Raw genomic sequence first — 24,500 nt, 5'->3', positions numbered from 1 at the left:
ATTCTCTACACAAGACTGTCACATTTAGCTACAACAAGATCACAACCAAACATTTCCTACCTTATCTTTAGTATCACATGCACTTTTTTCCCCTTTGGAAAGGTTTCATTGTCCTTTAAAAACAGCTCATTTGTTTGTACATCATTTTATACACGTAAAAACGTCACAAAAGCATAAAAACAGTATTTGAATATTACATTTAAATTAGTTAAAAAGAACATGTTGTTAAAAACAATAGGAACAACCATGAATAAAAGTACTTTATCTTGTAAACCCCACACCCCCCACACACATCAAATCCTGTAAAAAACATGTCAAATGTGTACAAATGATTTAACAAAGGTAAAACATGTTAAAAAGTCACATTGTTAAAAGGCTGTCTTTGGTCCTTTGTACAGGAACGGGGTGAGTCCTTATCAAATTCGCCTCCTCCTGCTCCTCTGAGTCAATTACCGTCCTGTCCTTTGGGGCCCAGAAGAGATCCCTCCCCTAGGCGCCGCAGCGCTGTCAGGCCATGGCCTTGAGTGTTGTGGGGACCCTTCGCACTTACGCAATTATCATTACTGGTGCTGACAAGGTAGATTAAATGTTTGAGTGAGGAATACAATATACTAGATGAATACTAGATGAATTACATGTACTCTCACGTTGGGCAAAAAGAACAATCTGAAAGTCACACCCCCAATATGCCACGCCTCAAACTCTTCTGATAGGCTGCCGCCGCTACATTATCCCACCGCTGTTAGAACCTTTATTCAATTTAAAAAATCACATTAATCTGTCGAATTAGTTATTTGATTTCAGGCAAATTTAATAGAATAGGTTGAACGAACTAAAGCGTTATTTTCAAATCACTCCAATCAGTCAAAGCACTTCAGCGTCGTCCCATTTTTTACAGTGTAGAAAGATGGACAAAGCTGTTGCTAGAGGAAACCAGGAGAGAGAGGATTTTTTTAGTATGATTTATTTTAGTATTTTTTTATTTATTTTTTCTTTAAAAAAAAAGCGATTTAAAAAAAAGGCATTTTCTTAAAATGGCATTGTTGGTTAAGGGCTTGTAAGTAAGCATTTCACTGTAAGGTCTACCTACACCTGTTGTATTCGGTGCATGTGACAAATATAATTTGATTTCATTTCATTTGAAAGAGAGAGGAGGAGAAAGAGAATCAGTAGTGGAGAGGGAAGAGAGAGAGGCTATCCCCAGTGGCATCAATTCCCTTCAACTGCGCCACTATCTCTATGAAATGAATTGGTTATCATCAAAGGCTTAAGTCTATTGCATGGGAACAGCCTGTATTAACCTTTAAGGGTGCATGACATTATAATACTCAGTTGTCTGAGTGGATTTCACATTCCCCTCACGTACGATCTATCTCGTCTGGGGTACCTTTGTTTTTAGAGTGAGAAAGAGAAAGAGAGCGAAAGCAGCAGACAGCGGGAGAGAGAAGGATAGAAGGAGAGAGAAAGAGAGAGTCAGGGAGAAAGATGGAGAGGGTGCAGAGAGAAAGAGAAACGCGAGTGACAGACATTCAGATAGAGAGGAGAGAGAAGATAGTAAGAGAACGAGGGAGAAAGAAGAGCGGAGAAGTAGCTACAGAAGACCCTTGTGAAAACAGATGCAGAATCTCCGGATGGAATAATGTGGCGAGGGGAATAATATGACTTCCTAAGTCCAGGCTGCTGCCAAACCCTAAGATTGATTAAGTCAGAGAATCCCTCTTTATTACCTCAGTGGCTGGGTATTGCTACACGACTTTGGCTTCAAAAGTGATGTGCACTGTTCAATTTCAGATGGCATTTATTTCCATCCATCAAAATAAATGTATTCTCAAATGTAGCTTATATCCCAATGTGTTTCGGCCTTGTTGTGAAAACCAGGTGACTTACTTTACCAGTCCATCTTATGTTCCTAAGAGAGGATTGTATTTGAAAGTGTATATAATACAAGTCTCTAAACTCAAACTACTTTTCCACATTAGAGCAAAATACACTTGTAGCAACTTCAACATCCAGCTCCCTATCGCTCTTGTCGTTTCTTGAAAATTGCATTATTTTATGTTCCTCAAATCCTATATCAAAGGCTTGCCACGGGAGAATCATTCTTCTCTCATCCTTCCATTTCCCCAAACTTCTCCCATCTTTCTTTGAGACGTGGGGGGTATGGCAGAGTAGTGTTTGATTCACAGGAAATGCAGTATTAAAGAACACGGACCTTGGCTGGTATTGCGATTCTTTGATCTGTCCACCTACTGGGGTCTCTTTGAACACTTCTCTTTGGATTGAAGTCATCTGACCCTGGAAAGGCGAAGCTAAGGATCACAGCTACAAAGTAAGAGACCTTTACCAGATGACTCCCTCAGACCCTTTTTTACAGAGCTCGACTTCGGCCCATCAGAAAATGCCTTTCACTTTAGTTTTATCCCCTCAGTCGCTCAAATTTCAATCTGATCTATTGGATTGTCTTGTAGTGGTTACATTTCCGAGCCCCAAAACGATCTTATATCCTTCATTCGTATACTCGTATAGTAATACAGTCAAATGCAGGAATACCATCCAAATAAATAAACCACGAAGTAGGGCAAGGATCATCAAATACTGTAGATAAAAAAAATATTGAGTGGATGGTCAGGGGCCCGGAACATAATTCCAAATTATTTGTAGACTGCAAGCCCAGACAGATGTAATATTTGACTAAAACATAATAATTTCAAACCTTGCTTTCAGTTGTATACGATCACATATGTCTCATTATTATGTGTGAAATATTTTGGGAACAGATTTAGAAAATGCAAATCACTTGAAGCTGTTTTGCTGGTGTTTTTACATTATTTTTATGTTCAACAATAAAACCAAAAAATAACATTTGTAAATTGTTTTTGCTCAGAAAACATAATAAAATACAACATGTTTTGGGAGGAAATAAATCCCATGTGGCCTTCAACATCTGGCTTGCAACAACATTATCCTACAATATTCCCAAATCACACTCAGAGTTGTCACACTGAATGTCTTCAGTGTCACTCAGAAGCACACACACACACAAACACACACACACAATCCCCCCAAACAGACACACACTTACTGGAAACAGAAATGCTTCCGTCGTCATATTTACTCTCCCCCTCTTCTACACCCATGCCCCCTAACACTAACAGATGGAACCATGAGGCAGCATGTAGAGGGGGATCTGTGTCTGTATGTCTGTCAGTCTGTCTGGGTACAGTACCCCCATGTCCATGCTGTTGCTGCTCCCCACTGTGTGTGCCAGCAGCCTGCCTACCTGGCAGCTCTCCACCCTCTCTGCCCTCCTGTCAGAATTCTCTGTTGATTACCACTGTAATCCATATTTAATGGATTTGCCACTCTCTCTCCACCCATCCTGATGCCCTGCCACCGCAACATGATTAAACCTTCAACTGTGGAAAGTTCCAGATGTTGTGACAGGGAAAGGTGCCTATGTTTGACGAGATGAGTCCCGGCGTTTCTGGCTGCGTTTGCATTGCCCTTGGGGTACGTGTTCTATCCCAGATACAGGAAAGCTATTAGTTGATGTGTGTTTAGGATGATTGTGTTGTCTTAACTCGTATGGAATCTAAATACGCAGTTTGTGGGTTGTCACTGAGCTGAGAAACACTGTGAGTGGTTGGAGGAAGGGGATTTGTATCTAAGTAGGATGATGATGGCGTATCAAGCTGCAGATTCAAAGCAGACTCTGTTGATCAATGAATAAAAGAAGCAACTAGGGAGGGCACACATAAATAAACCCATCGTCTGAGCACATGTCTAGATGTGTGTGTGTGTGTGTGTGTGTGTGTGTGTGTGTGTGTGTGTGTGTGTGCGCGTGCGTGCGTGCGTGTGTGTGTGTGTATGAGAGTACTACAGTGTTAGTATGTTTTGTGGTATTAATGATTAGTGTGTTTACAGTAAATGAGTGTGAGTGTGTGTGTCAGGGGAAAGGAAGTTGTGGGTATATGTGTGTATGTTCAGAGTGCATGCGTGTTCTAAGACAGAACCCCCCCCCCCCCCCCCCCCTCTCTCCCCTCTCCTCTCACATGTTTACCTCGCTCAGCACAGCGGTGGAATCAAAGAGCAGAAACAGAGAGGTTTGCTCTCCTCGCCTGCAGATTGAGGGTGGCAGCCTTTATTGCACCCGACCCCTGATGTGATCACAGCGAAGAGTGTGTGCCACCTGTGAGGTGTGTGCGTGTGCCTCACTTCAGGCCTCCCGCTCCACAACGAAACACCAGCAAAAGCTGCAGTCTCTACCTGCAATCCTGCAAAGACATCACCAAAGAGAGAGCCGAGAATGGAGCATCTTGTTACACTGTGACTCGTTGAAGGTGGTGTGTTCTAATGTGTGGAGCTGGAACTGATGTGAGGAACTGTGGGTGGTTTATTTGTGGCTAATGAGTTTCTCTCTCATGTAGCTTTCCGTTGCTTCATAGAGGATTCAGTGCTCGGATAACATTCAGGAATGCATGGAATATGGAAGATGCTCATGGTCTATAAATACAACCCAACATATGTTTTTTTGAGATCTAGTCTGGATCTCAATCAAAAGCAAAAGATTTGTTGTAAAGACGTTCTCAAATCGTTTTCAAAGCAACATGAATTCAGATGTATTTCTCGTTGTGTACGTTTGTGGTCCAGGTGCTGGACACTACAGGTTCAGCCATGTGGTTTTACTGGCAAGCAGGCACAGCCCTCACACAGTTTCATCATTCCTCTGGTTCACTAAACATCCTTCTAGTAGATTGACTCATGTGTTGGTGTATGCTGATTTATGCTACTGTTCCGGTGTACAAACAGACCCCCCCCCAATTTGTTACGTTTTCCTGGGACTAATGAATTCTTTGGGGGGGGATCTCTTTTAGGACCTCCTTCTCTCTCAAGCTATATGATTGTGCAAGACGTAATCTTTCAGAGGGCCCATGATTTGTACAGTTCAGCATCAATTATTGATATTGATTCCTTACATTGGCTCTTTGAAAACACAGGGTAGAAAGCTGCACAGCTGGCAGGGGCAAACGGAGTGTATGAACTCTACATCCACCAATGCAGTGTACGTAAAATATGTGTGGCTTTTGTCAAGCTTGTGTCTTTCGAAACTGACACATTGAAAGCTATTGATAACAATATCATTCAATCTGTTCACGCTGCTGCCATCTAGAAAGCGAAGACAGTACATGTGCATCTAAGCTGGTGCCGAGAGACTGAAAAACAGTTTCTATCTCCAGGCCGTCAGACTTTTAAATAGTCATCATTAGCCGGCCTTTGACCAGTACCCTGCTCTGAACTTTAGTCACTGTTACTAACCAGCTACCACTCAATACTCAACCCTGAGCCTCAGAGGCTGCTGCCTTATGTACATAGTCATTGAACACTGGTCACTTTAATAATATTTAAATACTGTTTTAAACACTTTGTATGTACACTGAGTGTACAAAACATTAAGAACACCTGCTCTTTCCATGACATAGACTGACCAGGTGGATCCAGCTGAAAGCTATGATCCCTTAATGATGTCATTTGTTAAATCCACTTCAATCAGTGTAGATGAAGGGGAGGAGACAGGTTAAAGAAGGATGTTTAAGCCTTGAGACAATCGAGACATGGATTGAGCATGAGTTCAGATTATTTTGTGCCCAGTAGAACTGAATGGTAAATAATGTATTGTGTCATTTTGGAGTCACTTTTATTGTAAATAAGAATAGAATGTTTCTAAATCAATGTGGATGCTACCATGATTACGGATAATGCTTGAATGAATTAAATGAATCGGGAATAATGATCAGTGAGAAAGTTACAGACACACAAATATCCTTTCCCCCCAAAAAATGCTAACCTCCCTGTTATTATAACGGTCAGAGGCTACCATGTCTTGGCGGATATGATATTTGTGCGTCTGTAACTTTCTCACTCATCATCCTTCCCGATTCATTCGGGACTGTCCGTAATCATGGTAGCATCCACATTGATGTATTTAGAAACATTTTATTCTTATTTACAATAAAAGTCACTCCAAAATGACACAATGCATTATTTACCATTAATTTCTGTTGGCCATTAAATAATCAGAAACACAACCAAAACAAACAGCAAATGCATCCAACAAGTTTGTAGAGTCACAAGCTTGATGTAATCATTGTGTGCTTGGAATATGGGACTAAATACTTCACTTTTGTACTACTTTAATACACATACAGTATAAGGGAATTTGTCCCAATACTTTTGGTCCCCTAAGATGAAGGGACTACAGTATCTACAAAAAGTGCTGTAATTTCTAATTTCGATATGGATGAAAATACCCTCAAATTAAAGCTGACCGTCTGCACTTTAACCTCCATCATTGTATCATTTCAAATCCAAAGTGCTGGAGTACAGAGCCAAAACAAAAAAACAACTGTCACTGTCCCAATGCTTTTGGAGCTCAGTGTATATTTCCATTCCGGACTCTGACAGGTCTCGTTCTAATATTTCTATGTTTCTTAATTCCTCTCTTTTAAGATTTTGTAGTAGCGTGTATTGTTTTGCGTTGTTAGGTATTACTGCACTGTTGGAGCTAGGAACATAGGCATTTCGCTGCACCTGCGATAACACCTGCAAAATATGTGTACGCAACCAATAACATTTGATTTGATTTGATATGGGACATAGAGTACAGCTATACTGGTAAATAACCATATGGACAAAATCAGCAATTGGTGTGCAATGTTTGGAAACCAACGCCTTCGAGAGCATCTCATTTGAGACCTTCACACCAAAGAGAAGCGAGAAATGACGAGATCCGTGTCTGTTCCGTGACCACCATGAATATCCTAGCAACCGTGTCCCAGAGGTACCATAATCTCCCCATCTGGCCAATTAACAGAGGGAGGAGCTGTCAGGGGAACATGGAGGGGAGAAATGAGGGGGATTGGAGCATTAGCACTGTGGGTGGAAATGCTTGAGATTGGGATCACAGTTCGCTCCCCTCCACTTGACACGGGTGCTATTTCTGTGGCTCCAGGTTAACACTTTTTTTCCCCCCTGCCTCGTGATTTCATTAAGCGCAACGCCACTCGTCACTCCGGTGTAGCGCGGATACCAACTGGGCTCGTGTTCCTGTAATAGCGGCATGAGGATGGAAAAGGCTATGAAATTGCATTTAGTGAGCTTACCTCTGGTGTCAAATTTAAACCAAGAGATGAAGCAGAGACTTTACGTGTTGAATACATTGGTTTTGTGAGAACAGAGGACAGTTCTTTCTGAGGAAGTTGATGTTTCTTGTAGAGAATGATGTTCTCTTTCGTCTTCCACCCATGGCAGGATCATTAGGCAATATGCTGCTGGATCAAGTTCACTCTCTTGAAAAATACCTTTATCTCTTTTAAACAATTTGACAGTTTTCCAGCAGTTCTTTGGAGAGTATGATATAATGTCAATGCAGTACACCCGATACTTCTTTTCTCTCTATTTTATCATCAAAGATGCCATAGCCTGAACAGCATTCATGTTCACTGACATAGCTTGCAGCAGAGTCCCTGATTCATAATTCAAAGCGTTTGTTCTTGGTTACAGAGTTGACATTGAGATGATTACCGCATCCTACTCTTGCTGTATTTGTCCTTTCCTCCGCATCTATGCAGGAAATATCACTTCATGCAAAAAATATTATCTAAAGCAACACGTACACACACAGTATGCTCATGCAACACATGTGAAGAAGATATTCTGCTTTTATCGTAACTTTTTGGAGTATTCATTCAAAACAAATGATGCCGTTTTTAAATAAATATAATACTGTTGTAGAGTTCTCAGTCTTTGTTTTAAGCCTTTTGAAGTGGTTGAGCTCTTTCACGAGCGCACAAGTTCCTTCTCGTGATCGAGGGTGTGATATTTGAAGCTGAATGAATGCTTGTGAGAATTTATGAGCCTCTCTGATGTTGACATGCTCTCTTTCGCTACGTGTCAATGAAACAGCTCAAATTAGAGGGAGCGAGAACCTCGGGTCCTCCGGGAACGGGAGCTGTCAATCATTAATGTTATTCTTAGCATTAGAGCAATGTCTGGATGGGTGAGAATGGCTAACAAGCTCTATCTACTGTAATGAATCAGTGGTACAGATGCTTAGTGAAAGCTCACTAACCATTTTAATTACCATGTTTTTTGGGATCTGAGGATATTGACGAAGAAGTCAGAGGACGATAAACCTATCATCACTGCTTTGCCCTTTCACGATATGCTTCTCTTGTAAACATAATATACAATTATTTCCCAACATCCTACCAAGACCTCACAGTGGACTTGCAGTCAGTGTCGCTGTCAATTTGAGAGCTGAGATCTCAGTAAACGTCTCAACACTTTGCTGAGAGACTGCAGCAAAACCTCCCTCCACCTCACCATCATGCACTCTGAAACCGTTCCCCCAACCTCACCGTCATGCACTCTGAAACCGTTCCCGCAACCTCACCGTCATGCACCCTGAAAGAGTTTCCCTAACCTCACCATCATGCTCTCTGAAACCGTTCCCCTAACCTCACCGTCATGCTCTCTGAAACCGTTTCCCTACCCTCACCGTCATGCTCTCTGAAACCGTTCCCCTAACCTCACCGTCATGCTCTCTGAAACCGTTCCCCTAACCTCACCGTCATGCTCTCTGAAAACGTTCCCCTAACCTCACCGTCATGCTCTCTGAAACCGTTCCCCCAACCTCACTGTCATGCTCTCTGAAACAGTTTCCCCAACCTCACCGTCATGCTCTCTGAAACCGGTTTCCTTAACCTCACCGTCATGCTCTCTGAAACCGTTCCCCTAACCTCACCGTCATGCTCTCTGAAACCGTTCCCCTAACCTCACCGTCATGCTCTCTGAAAACGTTCCCCTAACCTCACCGTCATGCTCTCTGAAACCGTTCCCCCAACCTCACTGTCATGCTCTCTGAAACAGTTTCCCCAACCTCACCGTCATGCTCTCTGAAACCGGTTTCCTTAACCTCACCGTCATGCTCTCTGAAACCGTTCCCCCAACCTCACCGTCATGCTCTCTGAAACCGTTCCCCTAACCTCACCGTCATGCACTCTGAAATCATTCCCCTAACCCCACCGTCATGCACTCTGAAATCATTCCCCTAACCCCACCGTCATGCGCTCATAAACCGTTCCCCCAAAAATCATTAGAACTGGATCACCCAAAGGACGACCACTGTAGCTACCTCTACCCGACCCTTGCTGTTGGTTTTAGAATCAAGAAATGAAAAGGTAGAATTAGTTTGCCAAGAGAAATAACAGGTGTGAGGGTAAACCACTCTCTTTGGCACACACTTCCTGCCCTCATAGGCCTTTGCATCTGTCATCTGGCATGTTGTCTCTGTATTGTGAGTGATACGATCTAGGTCATCTAGCATATTGTCTCTGTATTGTGAGTGATAAGATCTAGGTCATCTAGCATGTTGTCTCTGTATTGTGAGTGATAAGATCTAGGTCATCTAGCATGTTGTCTCTGTATTGTGAGTGATAAGATCTAGTTCATCTGGCATGTTGTCTCTGTACTGTGAGTGATAAGATCTAGGTCATCTAGCATGTTGTCTCTGTATTGTGAGTGATAAGATCTAGGTCATCTGGCATGTTGTCTCTGTATTGTGAGTGATAAGATCTAGGTCATCTGGCATGTTGTCTCTGTATTGTGAGCGATAAGATCGAGGTAATCTAGCATGTTGTCTCTGTATTGTGAGTGATAAGATCTAGGTCATCTAGCATGTTGTCTCTGTATTGTGAGTGATAAGATCGAGGTAATCTAGCATGTTGTCTCTGTATTGTGAGTGATAAGATCTAGGCCGTCTGGCCTTAGATGGTTCAATTGAATGATGGTGAATTATAGTGTGCCACGTTTCTATTCTTCATCTCGGGGCTTGCATGCCATGTAAATACAGTATGTACAGTACGACATAATCTGACATTCAGATTTGGTATTCACACGAACACATTCTAATGGTTTGAGTGCTTTTAAGAGTGGTATTGCATGTACGTGCAATCAATAGTCATTCATTTTTGATTAGGAGACATGATCCGAAATCATTTTCACCCCGAAGGTGTGTTTTTATTGCTGTTTACATCGTACATCTCACAACTGATATGAAATGAAAGCAAACATGAAAAGAGTCGACAGAAGGCTGTCTGTCTGTTTTGGCCCACTGTGTGTGTGTGTGAATGTGTATGTGTGTGTTTGTGTGTGTGTACTGTGCTAGGCTTGGCTGGGGTATCCAGTCTCTACCAACACCTCCCACACTCCTACTCAGTCCAAAAGAGTAGCGCTGCTGGATCACAATCCAAGAGGGATACCCATAGGCCCAGGAAAGAGAGTCCACACCTTGTGTTCCAAGTTTAGCCACTAGTGTCCTAGAAGTGTTATTTTCCCATGTTGCACTAATTATCAGCCCAACACAACAGTTTCTCGCCCTTTCTGTTGTATAGAATAGCTGGTAATTGACAAGAAACATGTTCCATCTACTAACATCAATCTTAGATCCGTCTCAATCGTAACAGGTCAAGTGATGATTTTTGTGGACCCACGCGACATTGTCGTGAATTGAGGACCGCTCAGCCTATTCCTGTCCTTGTCTTTTCTAGTGTCCTGATCGAAACAAAGTTTACACTAACATGTCAACGTCTCTGTCGGATCAGGATCGATGTTTCGCAACTCTAAGCTTTGTCTAATCTATGATTAGCCTTTGACTGCCAAAACGACCTTTGAAGAGCGGTGTTGAGTCTGAAGTATAGTACTGTAGACGTTCCCACCGCCTTTACAGATGTTTTGTCACCTTTGAAGAGCGGTGTTGAGTCTGAAGTATAGTACTGTAGACGTTCCCACCGCCTTTACAGATGTTTTGTCACCTTTGAAGAGCGGTGTTGAGTCTGAAGTATAGTACTGTAGACGTTCCCACCGCCTTTACAGATGTTTTGTCACCTTTGAAGAGGGGTGTTGAGTCTGAAGTATAGTACTGTAGACGTTCCCACCGCCTTTACAGATGTTTTGTCACCTTTGAAGAGCGGTGTTGAGTCTGAAGTATAGTACTGTAGACGTTCCCACCGCCTTTACAGATGTTTTGTCACCTTTGACGTTACCTGTCATTTGATCAACAAATGTAACTTAGTTGATATGAACTATCAACCTTTGCTGGGATCATAGAGAATAACCTCTAAGTGTTATTGAGAATGACTAGTATTTTGTCTTCGGAGCTCTGTAAAGGGAGCGTTATAAGATTATAGGATTAATGTAATTTCTAAACGGTGACTTAATTGTATTGTTCTCTAAATGTATGCTTTGTTGTAGCAGACAAAGTCATAGTTCAGTCATCCTAGACCCTCTCCGATTTGCATACCCCCCCAACAGATCCTTCCCCAACAGAGCCTTCCCCATTTCTCCTTCTCCCAAATCCGTTCAGCTGATGTTCTGAAAGAGCTGCAAAATCTGGACCCCTACAAATCAGCCGGGCTAGACAATCTGGACCCTTTCTTTCTAAAATTATCTGCCGAAATTGTTGCCACCCCTATTACTAGCCTGTTCAACCTCTCTTTCGTGTCGTCTGAGATTCCCAAAGATTGGAAAGCAGCTGCGGTCATCCCCCTCTTCAAAGGGGGGGACACTCTTGACCCAAACTGCTACAGACCTATATCTATCCTACCATGCCTTTCTAAGGTCTTCGAAAGCCAAGTCAACAAACAGATTACCGACCATTTTGAATCTCACCATACCTTCTCTGCTATGCAATCTGGTTTCAGAGCTGGTCATGGGTGCACCTCAGCCACGCTCAAGGTCCTAAATGATATCTTAACCGCCATCGATAAGAAACATTACTGTGCAGCCGTATTCATTGATCTGGCCAAGGCTTTCGACTCTGTCAATCACCACATCCTCATCGGCAGACTCGACAGCCTTGGTTTCTCAAATGATTGCCTCGCCTGGTTCACCAACTACTTCTCTGATAGAGTTCAGTGTGTCAAATCGGAGGGTCTGCTGTCCGGACCTCTGGCAGTCTCTATGGGGGTGCCACAGGGTTCAATTCTTGGACCGACTCTCTTCTCTGTATACATCAATGAGGTCGCTCTTGCTGCTGGTGAGTCTCTGATCCACCTCTACGCAGACGACACCATTCTGTATACTTCTGGCCCTTCTTTGGTCACTGTGTTAACAACCCTCCAGGCAAGCTTCAATGCCATACAACTCTCCTTCCGTGGCCTCCAATTGCTCTTAAATACAAGTAAAACTAAATGCATGCTCTTCAACCGATCGCTACCTGCACCTGCCCGCCTGTCCAACATCACTACTCTGGACGGCTCTGACTTAGAATACGTGGACAACTACAAATACTTAGGTGTCTGGTTAGACTGTAAACTCTCCTTCCAGACCCATATCAAACATCTCCAATCCAAAGTTAAATCTAGAATTGGCTTCCTATTTCGCAACAAAGCATCCTTCACTCATGCTGCCAAACATACCCTTGTAAAACTGACCATCTTACCAATCCTCGACTTTGGCGATGTCATTTACAAAATAGCCTCCAATACCCTACTCAATAAATTGGATGCAGTCTATCACAGTGCAATCCGTTTTGTCACCAAAGCCCCATATTCTACCCACCATTGTGACCTGTACGCTCTCGTTGGCTGGCCCTCGCTTCATACTCGTCGCCAAACCCACTGGCTCCATGTCATCTACAAGACCCTGCTAGGTAAAGTCCCCCCTTATCTCAGCTCGCTGGTCACCATAGCATCTCCCACCTGTAGCACACGCTCCAGCAGGTATATCTCTCTAGTCACCCCCAAAACCAATTCTTTCTTTGGCCGCCTCTCCTTCCAGTTCTCTGCTGCCAATGACTGGAACGAACTACAAAAATCTCTGAAACTGGAAACACTTATCTCCCTCACTAGCTTTAAGCACCAACTGTCAGAGCAGCTCACAGATTACTGCACCTGTACATAGCCCACCTATAATTTAGCCCAAACAACTACCTCTTTCCCTACTGTATTTAATTAATTTATTTATTTTGCTCCTTTGCACCCCATTATTTTTATTTCTACTTTGCACTTTCTTCCATTGCAAATGTACCATTCCAGTGTTTTACTTGCTATATTGTATTTACTTTGCCACCATGGCCTTTTTTTGCCTTTACCTCCCTTCTCACCTCATTTGCTCACATCGTATATAGACTTGTTTATACTGTATTATTGACTGTATGTTTGTTTTACTCCATGTGTAACTCTGTGTCGTTGTATGTGTCGAACTGCTTTGCTTTATCTTGGCCAGGTCGCAGTTGTAAATGAGAACTTGTTCTCAACTTGCCTACCTGGTTAAATAAAGGTGAAATAAAATCAAATAAAAAATAAAATCCACAGATGATGCAATCTCTATTGCACTCCACACTGCCCTTTCCCACCTGGACAGAAGGAACCCCTATGTGAGAATGCTATTAATTGACTACAGCTCAACGTTCAACACCACAGTGCCCTCAAAGCTCATCAATAAGGACCCTGGGACTAAACACCTCCCTCTGCAACTGGATCCTGGACCTCCTGACGGGTCGTCCCCAGGTGGTAAGGGTAGGTAACAACACATCTGCCACGCAGATCCTCAACACAGGGGCCACTCAGGGGTGCGTGCTCAGCCCCTTCCTGTACTCCCTGTTCACTCATGACTGCATGGCCAGGCACTGCTCCAACACCATCATTAAATTTGCAGATGACCCAACAGTGGTAGGCAGATCACTGACAACAACGAGACAGCCTATAGGGAGGAGGTCAAGGACCTGGCCGTGTGTTGCCAGGACAACAACTTCTCCCTCAACGTGATCAAGACAAATGAGATGATTGTGGACTACAGGAAAAAGAGGACCAAATACGCCCCCCATTCTCATCAACGGGGCTGTAGTGGAACAGGTTGAGAGCTTCAAGTTCCTTGGTGTCCACATCACCAACAAACTAACATGGTCCAAGCACACCATGACAGTCGTGAAGCGGGCATGACAAAACCTATTCCCCCTCAGGAGACTGAAAAGATTTGTCATGGGTCCTCAGATCCTCAAAAGGTTCTACAGCTGCACCATCGAATGGCAAATGCTCGGCTTCCAACCGCAAGGCGGCCTAGTACATCACTGGGGTCAAGCTTCCTGCCATCCGGTACTTCTATACCAGGCGGTGTTAGAGGAAGGCCCTGAAAATTGTCAAAGACTCCAGCCACCCTAGTCATAGACTGTTCTCTCTGCTGGAGCGCCAAGTCTAGGTCCAAGAGGCTTCTAAACACCTTCTACCCCCAAGCCATAAGACTCCTGAACATCTAGACAAATGGCTACCCAGACTATTCACATTGCCCCCCCCCCCCCTCCTCCCCTCTCCACACCACTGCCACTCTCTGGTGTCATCTATGTACAATCACTTTAATTAACTCTACCTACATGTACATACTACCTCAACTAACCGGTGTCCCTGCACATTGACTCATGTACCGGCACCCCCCTGTATATATTGTTATTTTTTTACTGCTCCTCTTTAATTACTTGTTACTTTTATCTCTTATTCTTATCTGTATTTTTTAAACTGCACTGTCGGTTAGGGGCTCGTAAGTAAGCATTTCACTGTAAGGTCTACACCTGTTGTATTCAGCGCACGTGACTAATACAATTTGATTTGATTTGGTTTGAGTTTCCGGGCCCACCAAACAATAATTAGCATTTCACTTTCTATTTCTACTTTCATCCATGACCTGCTGTGGACTGTCAGCGATAAAATGAAAAGGTTCAACCTCCATGTCGCTCTTCATTGTGCTGCATTTGGCTGCCTTTTTAGAACATGTGTGTTCATTTTGGAGGACACCTCCTCAGTGCCTGTTGCAAATCCTTTATTCTCTGAAATTTCCCAGTGTTGTGTTACTTTACTATTGAATTGAGATGTAGAGAATGATGCATCGTAGGAAGCGGTAATCTAATCTTAGGCAGAGGCGCTCCAGAGGGCGGGAGATCTCACCATGTGATTGGAGCATTTATCTCAATAAAGTGGCAGGTACATTATCAAATCTCTGGCCCTGGAGCAACAGTCACACACACACACGTGCAGGCCAATCACACGGGAACACGGCACATGCAGACACGCCCGCTTGCGCATGCCCCCACATGTCTGCACACATGCACACACGTGCACACGTACAACAGAAACACACTCACATGAACAAAGTGATGTGCTGGCACACACATTTATGCCAAGAGCACTTTTAACCCCAGGATTGATACAAAATTAGCTAACACAACAATAGCAGACACAGTAGCAAAGAGTTAGTCACATAACGCATTAGCATAACATATGACATTCTGTATATGCCTGTGTAGACTGTATATGCCTGTGTAGACTGTATATGCCCCCAGGTTATATAGCAATAACAACGGCACTATGATTTTCCCTACTAAAGGAGAAATGCAAACGATGCCCCTTTTCATGGTATCCGTGCAGGCTTCCTAGCAACACATGCAAGTGTTTTCACAACCCAGCTCACTTCTTGTAAAGCCAGCCAGTGCAGCTCTTCCTCGCAGACTAATGGCTGGATTTTTTTAAAGGGCAGATTATAGGCAATGAAACCCCACCTCTCACCCCTCATCCTCTACCACACCAATGAAGTCCTCCATGGAAGTGCCTCTTAAGATTGGAGTCAACAATGTGCTCCTAACTGGCATCATATTAATATTTAACTGCAGTGCCAAGCACCAAGGGGCACATTCTCTCTCTGTGGTTTCTCTTATTCTTCATCTTTTTTCAGTATGGTGGACTTTTTTGCTTGAAATCCAGTTTTGCTGGCATAATTTCAGGGGCTTTGTTTTTGTATTGCAGTGGCTTCCAAATGCTTTACATGGAATAGGATATCTAACTGAAACCTGAGGCGATGCACTCTATTTCATTCTTTCCTGGAATATATTTCATATTTTAGCGGTTACATACCTTTTTTTTTACAACTTGTTTAATCTCGTAAAGTGATCAGCATATAGGCTACATTGCAGCTCATGTGATTATTTGTATCCCAGTTCAATAAGCGCTTGTGTTGATGGAATCAATCAAAATCCATTCCATTCTATTACTTTGCATAATGGAAGTCTATTCCGCTATGAAATGTGTTCATTGTGTCCTCCTGCCATTTATCCTTTCTATAATTTTTGTTTAAGGAGTCTGCAGTCTGTTCCCAGATGAAGAGACAGAACCAGTTAGAATTCGTGGAAGTAATCAATCAAAATGTCCAACCTCTGAACTTCAAATGTCAACATATCAATTTTATGAATGGTAGATTTTTGATTTGGTCCAGTTACTGTGTCAGAACACATTACAATAGATAACATACACGTGTTATCTGAAAACAGCTCTCTCCCTTTCATTGAAATGTGATTCAGTGGATTGTGACTAATTATGGTAGGATTTACTGTTGGCTATCTGGTTTACCTTTCCTGTGTTCTCAAAAAGCAGGAGGGACACTCCCATCCCTATCCCATTATTTAAAGGTCACTGACTGCCCCTCCCACAACATCCTGCCTCAAACTGGGACAAAATAACATTTGGGCAACAAGATAAACTCCCACAACACACATAAGAGATCCATTTGTTAGTTAGAGTGTACAGTTGTGGCCAAAAGTTTTGAGAATGACACAAATATTAATTTTCACAAAGTTTGCTGCTTCAGTGTCTTTAGATATTTTTGTCAGATGTTAATATGGAATACTGAAGTATAATTACAAGCATTTCATGTGTCAAAGGCTTTTATTGACAATTACATGAAGTTGAATCAAAGAGTCAATATTTGCAGTGTTGACCCTTATTTTTCAAGACCTCTGCAATCTGTCCTGGCATGCTGTCAATTAACTTCTGGGCCACATCCTGACTGATGGCAGCCCACTCATTCATAATCAATGCTTGGAGTTTTTCAGAATCTGTGGGTTTTTGTTTGACCACCCGCCTCTTGAGGATTAACCACAAATTCTCAATGGGATTAAGGTCTGGGGATTTTCCTGGCCACGGACCCAAAATATCTATGTTTTGTTTAGTTATCACTTTTGTCTTAGGGCAAGGTGCTCCATCATGCTGGAAATGGCATTGTTCGTCACCAAACCGTTCCTGGATGGTTGGGAGAAATTGCTCTCTGAGAATATGTTGGTACCATTCTTTATTCATGGCTGTGTTCTTAGGCAAAATTGTGAGTGAGCCAACTCCCTTGGCTGAGAAGCAACCCCACACATGAATGGTCTCAGGATGCTTTACTGTTGGCATGACACAGGACTGATGGTATCGCTCACCTTGTCTTCTCCGGACAAGCTTTTTTCCAGATGCCACAAACAATCGGAAAGGGGATTCATCAGAGAAAATTACTTTACCCCAGTCCTCAGCAGTCCAATCCCTGTACCTTTTTCAGAATATCAGTCTGTCCCTGATGTTTTTCCTGGCTTCTTTGCTGCCCTTCTTGACACCAGGCCATCCTCCAAAAGTCTTCGCCTCACTGTGCGTGCAGATGCACTCACACCTGCCTGCTGCCATTCCTGAGCAAGCTCTGTACTGGTGGTGCCCCGATCCCGCAGCTGAATCAACTTTAGGGGACGGTCCTGGCGCTTGCTGGACTTTCTTTGGCGCCCTGAAGCCTTCTTCAAAACAATTTAACTAGCTATCCTTGAAGTTCTTGATGATCCGATAAATGGTTGATTTAGGTGCAATCTTACTGGCAGCAATATCCTTGCCTGTGAAGCCCTTTTGTGCAAAGCAATGATGACGGCACATGTTTCCTTGCAGGTAACCATGATTGACAGAGGAAGAACAATGATTCCAAGCACCACCCTCCTTTTGAAGCTTCCAGTCTGTTATTTGAACTCAATCAGCATGACAGAGTGATCTCCAGCCTTGTCAACACTCACCATACAAACTGAGGCAGCAGACTCTGTGAAAATTAATATTTGACTCTGTTTCTGTAAAACATGTTGTTTTTGTGGTGTTTGCTGCTTTAGTGGCAGCTAGTGAAATCATAGGACGTTGGTTAGCATGCATAGGGCAACCTTTATGCCTCTGGCAGGTTGTTGAATTGGTCATGGATTTTGAGCGTCAAGGAAATTATGAGGTTTTATTGATTGCGTTCTTACTGTTACTGACGGCTTGAACAGATTTGTTCGTTTGACCTTTTGCAATTTGTCTGCTTTTGAATGCGTTGACAGTTGGATTTTGACACACACACATATGAATGGGTGGTTTGTGCAGAATGCCAAAAATATATTGTCACTGCAGGAGTGACAAATTATTCTGTCTCCTAATGCAGTGCAGTATTCCACCTTCGATTTGTTATTGACCACTGAAGTTCGTGATTTAATTAGCCGAATCCAATTCAATGACTAGCAGATGGTAACCATGACACTAGTTCATAAAGGTGGCATGGCATCAGTAATGACAGAGCCTGCACAATGTTTCCTATTTGTGAAAAAATATAATTAAATGGAGGAAACTGTTTCACATTGTATGGGATAAATCGAAAGTCTGCCTTAGAGTTATGTGCAGTGATGTATGTTGTGCTTGATGAATCAGAATCATAAAAAAAGCCCTTTATTAAAAGATGGAAGTGTCATTGTGGTATTCCAGCTAATGACATTCAGGTCAATTGTGAGAGGTAGAAACATGGCCAAGGGCCCAGATCACACTGAACATAGGGTCGGTAATTATCCATGAATGTTAAGCAGCTCAAAGTTTTTCAGCAGACATTAAGTGGTAGCCTCTGGCCTCTTCCTTCTCCTCAGACATATTTTTATCTTTTATATTTATAACCCATGATTTACAATTTGGTGTTGTTTCTATTTTTTTTTTTAAAAGGGAAATGTTCATTTGTTAATTCTTATGGGGTGGCAGGTAGCCTCGTGGTTAGTGTGTTGGACTTGTAGCTGCAAGGTTGCAAGAACAAACCCCTGAGCTGACAAGGTAAAAATCTGTTGTTCTGCCCCTGAACAAGGCAGTTAACCCACTGTTCCTAGGCTGTCATTGAAAATAAGAATTTGTTCTTAACTGACTTGCCTAGTAAAATAAAAAAAAATACAATGTTTGGAAGTGAAATGAAGTGTCTGACCATACTTAGTAATTTAAGAATGTATGATGCATTCTCTTCAAATGCAGACTTCTGTACTACCCCTTAGGACTATGTGGTCTCTCTGAAGGGATACACAGTTTGACCTTGTGTCATGCTCATCAGATTTGAAAAGGCTTTTTGGCCTTTTAGCTAATTAATTGCTCTACTGGCCTTAACAGGAACTCAGCATGGCATGTTCAATGTGTTGACGTTCATCTCTGCCAAGGGTTATGTGCAATTGTATTTAAGAGGGCCTTCTGTATTCCGTTTCACTCTGTGCTGCAACTGAACATTATTAGGAGTTGGGTATGGTAATTAGGGGACACAAGGTCTTTTGCTCGCTTTCATTTTACAGTTCTTTTTGTAGCTTTGGCCATCTGAGATGTGATTGCACTTTATTTTAAGTGGTTTTCATAAAGCAAACATAATCTGCTCATAATAATACCTGTCCAACCTGGTCCTGACAGTCTGTAGAATGACAGACATTTTGAGTGCTCCGTGAGACACCTAAACCAGAAGTAACAACAGGGATTTCTTGGCAATAGGACCACCACTTTAGCATCTGTCAGACAGCAAGGACCGCTCCAAATGATCCCTGACCTTGGCAGTAAGTAGTTCCTGTCTTAGATGGATCAATAACAAGCAAACACAAACAAGTGAACAGCTCTGTGTGACACCATCCTTAGTGAGGATGACCCTGTGGGAGCCAAAACATGTCTGTCGGTCTATTAATGAACACATTGGGACAGAGAGATCCAACTTACTTTCCAACAGTTGGGATATTACACTTCTTACTCCAGCCTAATCTGCAGTTTACAGAGGGGAGTATGTGCACTTGGGCCTATGGGAGATCTGTTAAGGCTCTTGGACATTGTGTGAAAATGTTAAAATCTCCCCCTGAGTTATATATTCAAGCATTAAGGCCCGAGGGGTTGTTGTATATGACCAGTGTACCAAGGTTAAGGGCTGTTCTTAAGCACAACGCCACACGGAGTGCCTGGATACAGCCCTTAGCCGTGGTACAATGGCAATATACCACAAACCGGAGGTGTCTTATTGCTATTATATACTGGTTACCAACGTAATTAGAGCAGTAACAATAAATGTTTTGTCATACCCATGGTATAAGGTCTGATATACCACAGCTTTCAGCCAATCAGCATTCAGGGCTCAAACCACCCAGTTTATAATTTATAGTATACTATTCAGACTGTTGATGTTGATAACTGTTGATATACTAAACGTTAGTTCTGTACTTTATTCCTTCATCAAGCACAACGCCATGACCCAACATGGATGATCTTATCCTACAATGATTGGGGATTAAAGAGCTGTTTCACATTTTTACCAGACTTCAATGAGAGGATGTCAGTTTGGCTTCCATGACATGTAGCTACAGCTCCAAAATGAATGTGTTTCATGCCATACTGTCTTCATCATGGAGTGCCAACAACCTAATCACTGCTAAGATCCCACCGCTCACACCATGTGTCTAACAAAACTTCCAAGTAAGCTCCTTTTGCTATTGGTGAAATCATTTTGCTAGGGTTTCATTTACTCAGGCAAACAACATATAAGGGATAAGCCTTGGGAATGCTCCAGATAGTTTACCCCCTGCCTCTTTTGTGCCGAATACCCCAGACACCCCATTTCAAAAGGCCATTAAATGAACCCCAATCTATTCGGTAGCTAACGGATGCCCAGACATCCCCTGAATCACAACTACAGTACCAAGAAAGAGTATATGAACCCTTTGGGAATACATGGATTTCATTGGGAATACATGGATGGTCATAAAATTTGATCTGATCTTCATCTAGGTCACAACAATAGACAAACACAGTCTGCTGATAACACACAAAGAATTATCCGCAGACTGTGTTTGTCTATATTGACACACCGTGTAAACATTCACAGTGCAGGGTGGGAAAAGTATGTGAACCTTTGGAATGAATAACTGGTTGACCCTCCTTTGACAGCAATAACCTCAACCAAATGTTTTCTGTAGTTGCTAATCAGACCTGCACAATGGTGAGGAGGAATTTTGGACCATTCCTCTTTACAAAATTGTTTCATTACAGCAATATTCTTGGGATGTCTGGTGTGAGCTGCTCTCTTGAGGTCATGTAAGAGTATCTCAATTGGGTTGAGGTCAGGACTCTGACTGGGCCACTCCAGAAGGTGTATTTATTTCGGTTGAAGCCATTTTGTTGTTGATTTACTTCTGTGTTTTGGGTCGTTGTCCTGTTGCATCACTCAACTTCTGATGAGCTTCAATTGGCGGACAGATAGCCTAAAATTCTCCTGCAAAATGTGTCTTACCGTGGACTGATGAACATCAAGGCTTTTAGAGATACTTTTGTAACCCTTTCCAGCTTTATATAAGTTAACAATTCGGGGTTCTGAGCTCTCTTTTGTTCGAGGCATGGTTCACATCAGGCAATGCTTCTTGTGAATAGCAAACAACATTTTTGTGAGTGTTTTTTATAGGGCAAGGCAGATCTAACCAACATCTCCAATCTCGTATCTCATTGATTGGACTCCAGGTTAGCTGACTCCTGACTCCAATTAGCTTTTGGAGAAGTCGTTAGCCTAGGGGTTCACATACTTTTTCCTACCTACTGTGAATGTTTAAATTATGTATTCAATATAGACAAGAAAAACACAATAATTGGTGTGTTATTAGTTTAAGCACACTATCTTTGTCTAGCACACTATCTTTGTCTATTGTTGTGAGGCCGTCATTGAAAATAAGAATTTGTTCTTAACTGACTTGCCTAGTAAAATAAAGGTTAAAAAAAAAAAAAAAAAGATCGAATTTGATGACCAATTTATGCAGAAATCCAGGTAATTCCAAAGGGTTCACATACTTTTTCTTGCCACTGTATATATGCATGAGAAGTCTGACAGCAGGGCATTGATCTTGTGTTGATATAGGGGGAAATAGAACAGCCATGTGTGATGTGCTTTGAGGCTTCTGTCGACATGCTGACACACTGATTGAAGCCAGTTCCTGCCAGCGAGATCAGCAGCTGAGCGAGGAGATGAGTCCACTAATAGGCTGTCATCTGAGGCATTTGGGTCTGATAATTGCAGGAAATGTTTCACCCGGTTTCAGCAAGACTAGAGTTCTTCGTCCTCCACAGGGTGGCAATCGTTTCAGGGGTGCAACATGGGTAAACACAAGGCCCCCTCACCCGGAGACCACTCAGCCAGAGGCCATCATGTAACACAATCAATTGGCTGTAGATGGAAGGGGTTGGTCTGAGGTGAAGCTGTACATTAGTCTCCTCTTCTTTCTCGGTTGTCCTGTGCTGTCACTAGAATGTGGATAACAGCGGCAGAGCACAACATGGCCACGGATTAGGTTGAGCTGAATGACTCAATGAACAACACTGCCGCTAAGCCGCAGATTTCTTTTACTGTGATGAGGTTTGGTGTGGGGATAAAAGTCAGGGAAAGTTATTGTGTTATGGCTGCAATGGAGACATTGAAAGGGGAGCTATGGTAGAATAGCTGATGTACTAATCTTTCAGTGCATGAATTGTAAATATGCTGTGAGTCTCCAGGTGTGAAGACGCGGTCTCTATAACATTCTTGGTCTCCATCGATCCGTCCACTGTGCCTGCTGATGTGGGTTAATTCTACGTTCTGGTTGATATTTGTATGGTTTGCTTTTTTCCAAATGATCAATAAACTACCGCCCCTAAAATAATCAATTTGCCATCAATTGATGTACTGTATAGTGTACACTGTGTCCACTTTACCTTTTGATGTAAAACATATTTTAAAAAGCCTAATTCTGGCCTATTTCATAGTTATTTTAACGCTGTCTGTGTTGTGTTCCCAAGGGCCATGGGGCAGATGTATGGGCAGTGACTGTGGCCCAGGTGGCAGCCAGAGTCGGGCTGTGTGGTGTGCCCACGTGGACGGCTGGACCACCCTCCACACCAACTGTGACCAGTCCCAGCGGCCTTCCAACCAGCAGAACTGCTTCCGTGTGTGCGACTGGCACAAGGACCTTTACGACTGGAAACTCGGTGCCTGGAACCAGTGTGTGTCCGTGTCAACAAGAACCTTTGGGGGCATGCGGCCATACGTATGCAATGGGGGTGAGGAGGGCATTCAGACCCGGGAGGTGGGCTGCGTGCTAAAGTCAGACGAATCTCTCGGAGACGACACCATCTGTGAGTACTTTGAGCCCAAGCCTCGACTAGAGCAGGCCTGCCTCATCCCCTGCCCTCAGGACTGTGTGGTGTCTGAATTCACCCCCTGGACGTCCTGCTCAAAAACCTGTGGAACCGGCCTAAAGAACCGGGTGCGCAGTGTCCTGGTGCCTCCACTCTTCGGGGGTTCAGCCTGCCCAAACCTAACCGAGTTCCACACCTGTAAGCCAGGGCCTTGCAAGGGGCCTGAGGGGGTGTACAGCCTCAGGGTGGGGTCCTGGATGCCCTGTTCTCTCCCCATTTCCCGGCCGGTGCGGCAGGCCAAGCATAGGAAGGGTAAAGGGGGGGCCAGGGAGAGGCCTGGGGTCAAAGACCCTGATACTAGGGAGCTGATCCAGAAGAAACGGACCAGGAACCGGCTCAACAGGCAGGAGAGCCCCTTCTGGGACATCCAGGTGGGATACCAGAGTCGCACGGTGTCCTGTGCACACAGGAACGGGAGCACGGTGGGACTCAGGTAAGTGGCTCAGCATCAGTATTTCAGGGTCTGGGGTAATACTGGTTCCTTAGTGTGTCTGTGTGCTGGTTGTCCTTTAAAATTGTACTTTTAGTCTAAATGGGCAAACCATGATATGTCATTGGTCATAGGAAACCATGTGTTTTTGTCCATTCAGAACTGTAATTCATCATAGTGAGTTATCTGTTGTCCGTAAATAACACTCAATCTTAAAATAGGCACAAACCTGCCACATGTCTAAACAGGCCTTTGTAAGGGGTTGTTTTTTATCTTCTTCAGAACTGTAAGCACAGTATTATGTTGTGATGTGATGTACTGTACTGATGTACAGTAGATGACAGGCAGGGGAATGGTTATGTGTCTCTGCTTTGCTGTCAAAGCAATGGAGCACTCCCACTTTCTGGTGTCTACTTTCAACGGTGGAGATGACAACTCTATATTCACTGGTGCTCATTCCGTGACAGGGATTGAATCTTAGCCAGCACTTCTGTCATCTTTGACTGTGAAATAGCAGGATGAGTTGCACATCATTAGGTTGGTATTGTTACGTGTGCAGGTGAGGAAAGATAAAATCAAAAAGCTTGATTACTAACAGAAATTTCAGTTCAACTAAAAAAAAGTACAGTCATTTATTTTTAAATGCTGTTGACCAAATACTTTTTTATGATAATCTTTCACATTAGGAGTATGGTTCAGGTTATCAATGATTCAGGTTCTTC

The 24,500-nt window shown here is 43.0% G+C and overlaps 1 protein-coding gene across 1 annotated transcript in view; it reads left to right on the top strand.

Annotated features, from left to right (window-relative positions):
* LOC139365860 (thrombospondin type-1 domain-containing protein 7A-like) overlaps positions 1-24,500 on the top strand; it is a 100,225-nt gene that overhangs the window by 15,621 nt on the left and 60,104 nt on the right. The window contains exon 2 of the mRNA XM_071102924.1: positions 22,950-23,781. Coding sequence (XP_070959025.1) covers positions 22,950-23,781 — 832 coding nt within the window. The remainder of the gene's footprint in view (positions 1-22,949; positions 23,782-24,500) is intronic.

The sequence above is a fragment of the Oncorhynchus clarkii genome, chromosome 2 (genome assembly GCF_045791955.1).
Source record: "Oncorhynchus clarkii lewisi isolate Uvic-CL-2024 chromosome 2, UVic_Ocla_1.0, whole genome shotgun sequence".
Lineage (NCBI taxonomy): Eukaryota > Metazoa > Chordata > Actinopteri > Salmoniformes > Salmonidae > Oncorhynchus > Oncorhynchus clarkii.
This window is presented reverse-complemented; position numbering and strand designations above follow the sequence as displayed.